Source organism: Triticum urartu, chromosome 5 (genome assembly GCF_003073215.2).
Source record: "Triticum urartu cultivar G1812 chromosome 5, Tu2.1, whole genome shotgun sequence".
Taxonomy (NCBI): Eukaryota; Viridiplantae; Streptophyta; class Magnoliopsida; order Poales; family Poaceae; genus Triticum; species Triticum urartu.
Window position 1 is genome coordinate 571,620,509 of NC_053026.1, and position 11,954 is coordinate 571,632,462.

At 42.5% G+C, this 11,954-nt stretch overlaps 1 protein-coding gene across 1 annotated transcript; it reads left to right on the forward strand.

Annotated features, from left to right (window-relative positions):
• Positions 1-3,456: 3,456 nt before the first annotated feature.
• On the forward strand, positions 3,457-4,206 carry LOC125506075. Its single transcript, XM_048670951.1, has 2 exons — positions 3,457-3,842; positions 4,004-4,206. The coding sequence occupies exons 1-2, from the start codon at positions 3,545-3,547 to the stop codon at positions 4,027-4,029; spliced, it is 324 nt and encodes a 107-aa protein (XP_048526908.1). The 5' UTR covers positions 3,457-3,544; the 3' UTR covers positions 4,030-4,206.
• Positions 4,207-11,954: the final 7,748 nt, after the last annotated feature.

An 11,954-nucleotide genomic window follows, 5' to 3' on the forward strand; every position in this document is an offset into this window, starting at 1 on the left:
CCTTAGTGGGTTGGGTATTATTAACACTGATGTCATGAACAAATGCCTCATCTTAAAGTGGTGGTGGAAAATCATGTCTTCTGTGGAGACCCCGCTGTGGCTCTCCATTCTCAAGGCTAAGTACTTCCCTACATCGAGTCCCATGTTTGCTCCGTCTTCTGGTGGTTCCCAATTCTGGCATCAGCTCGTTAAAGTTCGACCAATTTTCCAATCGTTGGTCAAGTTTATAGTCAGGAATGGCAAACCTACTCGCTTTTGGTTAGACTGGTGGTGCGGGGAAGCTACCCTTGCGGTGACGTTCCCGGTCTTGTTTTCTTACTACTCTAATCTAGAGATCTCTATCTTTGAGCTCTCGGTGAATAATTGGGACCTAGACCTTCGTGGAACGCTATCTCCTAAAGAGTTGGAAGACTGGCATCGTCTTATTGTTTGCTTCCCTTTGCTCTCGGAGGAAGAGGACTCGGTGGTCTGGCCCCATTCTGCCTCTGGTCGATTTTCGGTTAAGTCTGTGTATGCTAAACTTATTTTGGGCTCCCCCACCTCCAAGTTCATGTGCATCTGGAAAGCCCGTGTCCCTCCTAAGATCAAAATATTTCTATGGCAAGCTTTTCGTGGGAAGCTTCCCGCGGTGGACCAAATCCGGAAAAGGAACGGCCTGGGCTCAGACAGATGCGCCTTGTGCGGGGACATTGAAAATACTGATCATATCTTCTTTTGATGCTCTCTGGCTAAATTTGTGTGGAGTTGTATCCGTTCTTGGCTTCAAGTGGCTTGAAATCCCTCTTCTTTTGTGGATCTGCGGAGATTTGTCAACGGCTTATCTGGGTATTGTAAAAGGGTCTTCTGGGTTGGGTTTGCAGCGATCAATTGGTCGTTGTGGACCACTAGAAACAAGTTTACCATTGAGCATATCTTCTGGGCTAATCGTGTTGATTGCTTACTTAAAAGTGGCATATTCCTACAGCAGTGGAGATCATTGACTAGGGATGCTGATCATGAGGCCTTCGATGCTATTATGTCCAGGATTCTGGCTACGGCTTCCTCCTTGGCGCGCAAACATCACGAAGCTTCTTAAACCCTGACGTCTTCTCTATTTATCTTAGGTCTGGCCTGCGTGCCATGATTGGCTGGTTTGCCATGTCTCTGAACTCCTTCTATTTGTCTACCCTGTTACTATGTTGATCTGGTGTTAGGTTGTGCTACTTTGCCTGATGGCTTTATTTATAAAGTCGGACGTATGCTCTTTATCTAAAAAAAGAGGTAGGGCGGTCAACCAATGAAATCTAGGCCCAGCAAAAACCGGTGGCGAATAGAGAGAAAAAACATGCAGTAAACCAGATGAAAAACTGAATACATGTGTCGCTAGAATATGAGGCATCGCTCAGCACTGAAAACGCAGCGGATTGCTCCCTGCTTAGCCACTTTAATACTTTGTAATATTATACTCCCTCCGTCACAGTTTAGAAGACACAGTTAAATTTACGCGTGTTTTCATAATAGACAAGGTTTAGGGCGCATTGCATTTATTTCTATTAGCTAATTAGTACTCCGATATACTATTTCTATATGTATGCGTAGTGTGAATGCTATTTTTTAGCCCATCTCACAACCAATAGATAACCACTTAGGTCCCAGAGAATTTGCAAGCGCGCCTACTAAACCGTGACAGAGGGAGTATATATAACCGCTGCCAGCTTGCTCGCGTATGTATAGTCCATGTGCATGTGTTTGCGGATAATTAACCTGTCTTTTTTATTGATGCATGATCTACTAAAAGATTACTCTCTCATTCAGACACCCCTTCCTATGGAATAAATCTAGCAGCGTTTTTATATAAAAGGCATGCCGCTAACGTTTTATTTAATAGTAAATTCACTTTAAATTTGTAAACAAACCCAACTAAATGCCAAAATTTCATACGTAACTCTGAATTGTCTATATTTCATGTATACAAACTGTCAAAATCAAATAACTAACAATATTGCCTTCTCTTTCTCAAAATTGCCACTCGCTTAGTGTCACTAGGTGTCTCTCTTTTGTAATACTTCCATATTGTATTCAAGATATTTAGCAACAATACTAATTTGAATTGAATATTTCATGAACAACCATAAATTTTGAAGGAATATGTGGTTTGAGGATAGAAGGAAGTTATGCATCAAGGCAACTGAAATAATGTAGGTTTTCCATGAGAATAAACTGGAGACAACTATTAGGGTAAGTTAAGAAAACCGGAATAAAATATTTAGTGCATATATATGCCCTCTTTATTTATTAATAATCAATTTTATTTTTAGTTGGGATGTGCCAAATCAAAGCTAGAAATTGCACACACATAATTTTTATTCATGTGCACAACTTTCACAAAGAACTAACAACATGTATGCACTAAATTTCTCTCCGCATGCATGTTTCCACATCACCTCAATAGGTGATATTCGTCCGACCAAAATTGTCTGACGTTAGAAGTCATGCATGTACTCATAAGTTACTTCTTTGCATTAATCCATCTGTGCATACCATGCCACCTAATCAAGCCAGGCATGCATTTTAGTAATGGGTTAAAAAAATTGCACTGAATTTTGTGTGGTCATGAAAGGTATATGTGGTGGACGCTGGAAGAAAAATATATAGTTAATGCTTGGCATTGAGTTTGGTTCAATTCAAAAGTTTTTATCTTTTTATACATAATGTTGTCACATAATTTGCAGGTTTTATTGTTTTCAAAATGTAAATCGAGAACACTATTACATTTGTTTTCCATTAGTTTTAGTTGTTTTAAGCACTGCTTTATGTAACATGGTTCCGGCACAATGTGTAGGGCATCATCTAGTATACACAAATAGGAATGCCGGCGATTTTGGTTCTTCAAATACACACAATGTACGTGTCCAATGTCTTGCATAGTGCAATACACACGATCCGGTGCATATTTCCAAAGAACGATGCAGTACTGTAGCCATTAGAGTGGTTTAATGTTGTAGCTTGTAGGTGTGCAATTAATGTACACATTCATTTTTGGATCTGGTGTCATATCTTCAAGATATATACAATTAAGGTGATGTTGTAGTTTATAGATTTGTCGATAAATGTACACATTCATTTTTTGAAGAAAACAATATCTTCAAGATATATACAACCGATGTATGCATAACATGTAGATGTGGAATTAATGAACACATTTAGTGTTCAATGTTATTGCATATCTTCGAGATATACACAATCGATGTATGTATAGTGTGTATATATAGAATTCATGCACACATTCATTATTTAATGCAATGTCCTGTCTTCAAGATATACAAGTAATGTATGGTGTAGCCTCTGGATGTGCAATTAATGTACACATTAATTTTTTGATACGGTACTATAGCTTCAAGATATACACCTAATGTACCTATCATATCTCAAACAAGGCTATATAAACCAAACCATAGCTAACAAAATCATGTATCCCACACATTCACAAAGAAGCCACACAAATCCTATATTGCACCATTCTAACAACAAAGGGAAAAGAAGGCGGTGTAGCATAGTAATAGCCATGGCGAAACTCATGTGCTTATGTTTCATCATCCTCGCCATTGCGGTGGCCGTGTCGGCCGATGAATGCGAGGGTGACCGACAGGACATGATCAAGGAGTGCAGCCAGTATACGAAATGGCCAGCAGAGCCAAAGCTAGACCCATCGAAGGCGTGTTGTGCTGTGTGGCAGAAGGCGAACATCCCATGCCTTTGTGCCGGTCTCACCAAGGAGAAAGAAAAGATATGGTGTATGGAGAAGGTCGACTATGTTGCCAATTTCTGCAAGAAGCCATTCCCACGTGGCTACAAGTGCGGAAGTAAGTGAAATATATTAAGGGAGTTACAATGATGGGCATTGCTTGCATGCAGTTTTGATATCAAATTTTCTTCTAATTCACACGATTTTGTTATTAGTTAACCAATTTATATGCATGTTGTGCTCTTCTGATCACATGTTTGGTCAAACTGATTGATGCAGGTTACACTTTCCCACCTCTGGCATAGTGATGCTATTTTAGTCGCGGGAGGAGAACCATTGGTTTTTACTTTCATGTGCCTGGCGGCCTCACAACAACTTCTCTTTCAGATCTGTAATTGATGAGGTTGTGCTTAGGATAGTTTATGTTAAGCGCCATGTATGAGACAAATAATGAATAAAGTCTTCTCCTCAAATTGTCTAAATTGTGTTTGTTCATATATCATTCGTTTGGTTCTATTTATGGCTCATGGCTAGTGAAGGGATCAAGGATATTAGAAGAAATCGGTGTTGTTAAAGCACAATGTTCATATGCTTCTTACCTCCAAAGTTAATGGGTGTAGTTATGGCTGAACTCAACCAATTTCTAGCCTTTGTAACCTGAATTCCTAGCTGATTCAAAACTCCATATACAAATTTTAATTTGCTAAAGGTAGTGAAGAGACAGAGGGGGAAGGGAAGAGAAAGATAAGTGGCATATTCAGTTAGTTGTATTAATCCGCCAACAAATCCGATATAGTTCGATTGTGCCATATCACTTTGATTTTGTGATGCATGCAATTTACGTGTTGTCCATTATATACACTACCAGATTTTAAACTATCATATATCTTATATTTTTAATGAGTTGGTGAAATTTTAATATATTTTGAAAAAGGATACAACCATCACAAAATTTTCTAATAGTAATAGTTTGGTCACCTCATTGGAGCGCAACTTAATCCTATTTTGAGATCACAATGGCAGAACTAACTCGACTAGCGACTAGGCCTAGCCTTGAGACTCTCATTCTCCCGACGAGTGAACTATTTTGACTAGCAGATAGGACCACTTAAGGTTCCTTTTAGCTCTTTTTTTACTTGGACTTTCATTGGCTTGGACTTGTTGATGTCCATGTAGACCCATGTAAGACTAGGTGGGATCCTCGGGTAGGACTTCTCTATGATGTGTATAGCATAGATTTGGAAAACAAGGATCTAGTCCTTGTCCAAAAGGTATGCGTCGTTCTTGGGCATTGATGGTGTTACGTCACAGGGGTACCTCACCATGTCAGTTGTCGGCCTGAGGACCCCTAGGTTGGTTCCGCTTGGACTACTATGTCTGCTCATGGCGCTCTACGAAGAAGATTCAAGGAGCCTTGTCGTTCAAGACAAGGAATTCGTATTCGTGGAGGACTTCCCTCCACCAACGTAGCCGACTAGGACTTTTGTAATCCTAAGGGCAATTCAAGATCGGAGTGGTTCGTCCAACTTTGGAAACAGTCTCGTCATAGGAGGTCGGCGACGAACAACTGCTATTAAGGGTGTCGTAGAACCATTTTCAACCTCAGGGAACCAAAGATGATGTGCGGGTTGGCACTATTGTATGTGCAACCAATCTTGAAGGCCGGTTCATGGGCTACTAACAATGTTGCAGCCCAAGGGTATCTCACCATGTTGATCGGTTGCCGTCCTGGGAACCCCTAGGTCGGTTCTGCCCTTGGCCACTATGTTGGCCCATGGCGCTCTACAAAGAAGAATCGATGAGCCTTGTCGTTCAAGACAAGGAATCAGTATCCGTCGAAGACTCCCCTACACTGACGTAGCCGACTATGAATCTTGCAATGCCAGGGGGTCATATCTTATATAAGCCAGGGTTGTTGGAAATATGCCCTAGAGGCAATAATAAATTAGTTATTATAATATTTCCTTGTTCATGATAAATGTGTATTATTCATGCTAGAATTGTATTGGCCAGAAACTTAAATAAATGTATGAATACATAAACAACACCGTGTCCCTAGTGAGCCTCTACTATACTAGCTCATAGATCAAAGTTGGTTAAGGTTTCCTAACCATAGACATGAGTTGTCATTTGATAACAGGGTCATGTAATTAGGAGAATGATGTGATAAACAGACCCAACCGTAAGCTTGGCATTAGATCGTATCACTTAGTTATTTACTACAGTTTTCTCCCTGTCAAGTATATGTTCCTTAGACCATGAGATCATGTCGATCCCTAATACCGGAGGAATACCTTGTGTGCTATCAAACACACTTTGTAACTGGGTGATGCTGGTATTCTAAGTGACCCGGGCCTCCACGCGTCAAATCTAACTGATATGTGCCCATTGTGGTGGGACCGCCCCGGCGCTGCCGTAACCTTGTCACAGTGATGCTCGTAGTTAAACAAAGCAAAGAAATCCTCCTGGAAGTGAGAAACAACCTTGACACCACCGACACCAAATTACACGCAGATGGCTTCTTGGATCTCGGCGGGGCTCACCGAGGGCATGTTTCCCCCAAGCTAGAGGAAGGCACCCAGGGACGCCATGCATGCTGCATTTGCCTCCATCTCTGGCAAGGAAACGATCACCATGTTCCCCTCTTCAGGGCGTAGCGACGGGTCTCCCACCCGAATGTCACGTCGTGGCATGGCGCATAGCACAGGTCCAGCAGGGGGCGTAGCAGGTCGATGAAGCGCGTTCCCAGTAGCAGTCACCGAAGCCGATGGAGAGGACAAAGGGGAGGGGGAGTGTTGGTGCAGCCCCTCGCCCTGTGTCCAAACTGCCAGCGCCTGCATGTGAAGGGGTTGTCGCAATCTGCTTTGCAATGGCCAGTGAAGAGGCATCAGTGGCACTCACGGTCCCTTAGCTTGATGAAATTCTTCTAACCCTGGGGAGGAGAGTATGGTGCTCGCACCAAATGCCACTCCTCCGCCGCAGTAATTCCTCTTGACCCGTCCCTGGTCAGCACAGGGCTCGAGGGACGCCGCTCCGCACGCATCGCCAAGGACTTGAATGAAGCAGCAGGAGCGGGTTTGATGTCGGGTCAGTGGGCGCCATGAATGGGGAGGGGCGTATCCCTAGCAAATCTACATTGAAGTCAAACCTTGTTAGATTTATAATCCTGTAGGATCTACTTAACAGATCATAAGCCAGGCATTAGATCACCTAATAGCACAAATCAGAGAGATGGATTAGGTTCTTACCACCAATGGAAGCAGCCATTGGTGTCGACGGTGCGAAGTCCCGTGCCTGCTCGATGCAGGCTTGATGCAGGCTCCGTGAAGATGCTCGCTGCAGGTAGCGGCATCCCTCCGGGCGCCACCGGCACTGCCCTAGAACAAGGGCAGAGCTTGGAGATGATCTTCCCGTCGTGCAGCGCTCCCCTAGATTGGTTAGGGTTTAGGGATGTCGGGAGCGGGAGTAAACCGTACGAGAACTAGTCTAGCGTAGGTGTCGGCTGCTCCCCCATCTTTTTATGTGCGCTGGCGACAGGGGACCAAAACCATAGTTGGTTAGGGTGCCCCCGATCAGGGCGCGTAAGTTGAGATCGAGGGGTACGAACGTTGGTTCATGGCCTCCCTGTTTCTCTCTTTAACGTAACTTTATTTCTGGTCTTTTATTTTCGTTTTGGCCCATTGGGCCTCTAGATCGATACCAACATTCTCCCCCTTGATCGTTAGGCTCAATGACTTTTGTCCATTCTCCATAGGAATAATATACTAGAGTAAGGTGTTACAACAGCCAATGAAAAGCCATTGAACCTCAATATTCATAGCACACATCCTATTTCGAAAAGGAAACATTTTTCTTATTGGGAGTGGTTTATATTAGCGGTCCCATAATTCCATAATCAAGAGGCTTCCAATAATCCCATGCCGGCTACATGCTCACGAAATATATTGGGTGGTAAGCCTTTAGTAAGCGGATCCGCAAGCATACGTGTCGTACTGATATGCTTAACATTAATAGTTTGATCCTGGATTCTATGTTGAACAACATGGTACTTTAGGTCAATGTGCCTGGCAGCAGCACTTGACTTGTTGTTATTCGCATAGAAAACTGCGGGTTCATTATCGCAGTACAATGTCAGTGGTTTGGAAATGCTGTCAACCACTTTAAGTCCGGGAATGAAATTCTTTAGGAATACAGCCTGCCCGGTGGCCTCAAAACATGCTAGATATTCTGCCATCATCGTAGATGAGGCAACTATATTTTGCTTGGAGCTTTTCCACGATATGGCTCCTCCAGCGAGTGTGAATATATAACCTGACGTGGATTTCATACTATCCACACACCCGGCAAGATCAGAGTCTGAATAACCAATAACTTCCAGGTTATCGGACTTTCTATATATAAGCATGAAATTTTTAGTACCTTATAACGCAAGACTTTCTTTGCGGCCTTCCAGTGGTCCGGTCCTGGATTAGATTGAAATCTGCCAAGCATCCCGGTTACAAAAGCTAAGTCAGGGCGTGTACATACTTGAGCATACATGATGCTTCCGACAACTGAAGCATAAGGAACCGACTTCATCTGATCAGTTTCATTTTGGTTCCTCGGACATTGGAAAGTCCCAAACTTATCGCCATTAACTATGGGGGCAGGTGAGGAAGAGCACTTATGCATATTGAATTTCTTTAGTACTCTCTCAAAGTATGCCTTTTGCAATAGTCCTAATGTTCCTTTGGACCTATCTCGATGAATCTCGATGCCAAGGACATACGAGGCTTCACCGAGATCCTTCATGACAAATTTTGAGGACAGAAATCTCTTGGTCTCATGCAACATATCTTTATCGCTGCAAGCCAATAGAATAGCATCCACATATAGGACTAAAAATGTGAACCTACTGCCTTTAAATTTAACATATATGTAGTTGTCCACTTCATTCTCTTTAAAACCAAAAGTTCTAATAATCTCGTCGAACTTGAGGTACCACTGCCTTGAAGCTTGCCTCAAGCCATATATGGATTTCTTTAAACGACATGCCATGTGTTCTTTTCCTTCCACGACAAAACCTTCAGGTTGAGTCATGTAAACTTCTTCTTTTAAGTCACCGTTCAGAAATGCCGTCTTGACATCCATTTTATGCAGCTCCAAATCATAATGAGATACAAGTGCCATGACAATTCTGAAAGAATCTTTGGATGACACAGGCGAGAAGGTCTCCTTATAATCGATTCCTTCTCTCTGTGTAAAACCTTTTGCTACAAGTCTTGCTTTGAACCTTTCAACGTTCCCTTTGGAATCATATTTGGTTTTGTAGACCCACTTGCAGCCTACCCTTTTGGCTCCATCAGGAACTTCTACTAAGTCCCAAACATCATTCGAGCTCATAGATTTCAATTCGTCTTCCATGGCTACCAACCATTTGGACGAGTCTTCACTTTTAGTGGCTTCTTTATATGAGGTTGGATCTTGTGCCTTCCCTATGTCATTTTCATCCTCACACATGAAAGTGACATAATCGCTAGAGATGGCCTTTTTCTTTTCCCGTTGTGATCTTCTCATAGGCTCATTAGTATGTGCATTTTCTCTTGCCCGAGAAGGTTGACGATTATCATTGGGTTGAGGATCATCATTTGGCTGAGGATCCTCATCATGCTGAGGATCTTCATTATGCTGAGGCTCCTCGTCAGATTGAGGATCCACTTCAGGTTCGGGATCACCAGTAGGTGTCTCATGCATATTAGGCATAGGGATAAAGTTCTGTTGGATAGTCGGGGATGGAACGTACACCCGCTTCTCCTCAAGATCAATTGCCCTAACCTCAGCGACTTCATTATCCTCAAAAAACACCGCTTGCCTGGTTTCCACAAACTTGGTGGTATGACCTGGGCAATAAAAGCGATATCCTTTTCCTCTATGAGGGTACCCAATGAAAAAACAACTGACTGTCTTTGGGTCCAATTTCTTAATATGTGGATTGAATACTTTAGCTTCAGCCGGGCAGCCCCACACTCGCAAGTAATTCAAGCTCGATTTCTTTCCCACCCACATCTCGTAAGGTGTGCTCGGTGCTGACTTAGTTGGAGCAAGATTTAGGATGTGTGCAGCTATTTTCAATGCCTCCATCCAAAGGCTTACTGGTAAGTTCGCATGACTAAGCATGCTACGTACCATATCCATAAGAGTGCGATTGCGACGCTCAGCTACGCCATTTTGCTGAGGTTCACCAGACATTGAATATTGGGCAATTATTCCATTTTCAGCAAGATATTTTGCGAACGGTCCTGGAATTTTCCCATAAGGAGCATGCCTGCCATAATATTCTCCCCCGCGATCAGACCGCACTACTTTGATCTTTAGGTTGAGTTGATTTTCAACCTCGGCTTTATAAATCTTAAATTTGTCCAAAGCTTCGGATCGATCACGTATGGGGTAAATGTAGCCATAGTGAGAGAAATCGTCTGTGAAGGTAATGAAGGAATCAAAACCATCCATAGACTTTACGTTAAAAGGTCCGCATATGTCAGTATGAATAAGTTCAAGGACCGATGTGGCTCTTACTGCTCCTTTCTTAATTGTTTTCACATATTTTCTCTTAATACAGTCAATACAATTGCCCGCATCAGAGGAATCTAGCGGATGAAGTATTTCTTCTTTAATCAATCGTTCCATTCTCCCTCTCGAAATGTGGCCCAAGCGACGATGCCACAATTTCGAAGAAGGATTGATACTTCTCCCATTCTTTTTATGATTGCGTTCATTCATATTCATCTCGCAGAGATTCACACACATAGGATAACCGGAAAGATTTAACATATAAAGTTTGCCTCGTCGGACGGCGAGACCAACATCCTTATTACAATACTTTAAAAAACATTGTTTCTCCCCGAAGGTACAATGAAATCCAAAATCATCTAAACATGAAACTGAAATCAAATTCCTACTCAAAGTAGGCACATAAAGAACGTCCTTGAGCTGAAGTAGGAAACCAGTGTGCAACTTCAAGGTGAGGGAGCCCACGGCTTCAACTTCAGCCTCCTTCCCATTCGCGACATTAAGTCTTCTTGTTCCCTTTAGTGTGTGGCTTATATGGAATCCCTGCAAAGAATTCGCGACATGAACAGTCGCACCTGAGTCAATCCACCATGTAGATTCAGAAAAATCAACATATAGAGATTCATCTAAAAGAGTGATCTCATCCTTACCCTTTTTATTCAGCCACTTAAGAAAACCTGGACAGTCCGCCTTGAAATGATTTGGCTGCTTGCAAAAATTGCAAAGTCTTTCTCCAGCGGCATTTGTAAGATTAACTGAAGTAGCTGCTGAAGGTGCGGGACATGAACAACTTGCCTCGTTGCATTGCTTAGGCTTTGGAGGATTCTTTTTGGAATACTGCTTTTTGTTGGGCACATTATTGTTATGAGCATGGTTCTCATGCTTCCTCTTTACAGAGTTAACATGGAGAGCTTGATCTTTCTGCTCACTCTTCATTCTCTCTTCCTCCTGAACGCAATGTGCAATGAGTTCAGATAGTTTCCATTTGGTTTCAAGAGAGTTATAGTTTATCTTGAATGGATTGAATTGTGAGGGTAGTGACCTAAAAACTAGGAGCACCAGAAGCTCTTCGTTCAAGTCACACTTCATGGTTTTAAGCTTTGCCGCGGCATTGCTCATACTTAAGATGTGCTCCCTCACATTTCCATGCCCGTCATATTTTGCAAGCAGCTTGTGCAAAAGCTCATCTGCATACACTTTCTCGGAGCCCTTAAATTGTTCTTCCACCGATTTCAAATATTCGGCGGCACTTTCATTGGCAGAAATAGCCCCTTTAATCTCAGTCGAGATGGAGAAGTTCATAATTAGGAGCGCCATTCTGTTTGACCTCTCCCACTTCTCAACTTTAGTATCATAATCTTTCTTAAGCTCAGCATACCCAGTGGCACCCTTTGCAGGTTCCGCTGGTTTACTTTCCCTCAGTGCGAGGTCAACCTCATGCCATCCGAGGTGCAAAAGCAACGAGTTCTTCCACGATTGGAAGTTATTCCCAGTAAGTGGCTCGATCTCGAGGCCACGAGAACCGGAAGCTGTCATGTTTCGAAATATCATAAGTAAAGGAAAAGAACATCATAATTAAATTAAATTGCACAAAAATTAACCTACGTTGGTTTGATCAATTTTCATGCAAAAATTAACTCCAAATTATATCACCGTTGGGCAGAAAATAATAAGGAATTAA

Bases quoted from the DNA above. Each gene is read 5' to 3' on its own strand.
- LOC125506075 (XM_048670951.1), top strand. From the start codon at position 3,545: ATGGCGAAACTCATGTGCTTATGTTTCATCATCCTCGCCATTGCGGTG. The intron at 3,843-4,003 runs GTAAGTGAAATA...TGATTGATGCAG, and splicing joins ACGTGGCTACAAGTGCGGAA to GTTACACTTTCCCACCTCTG.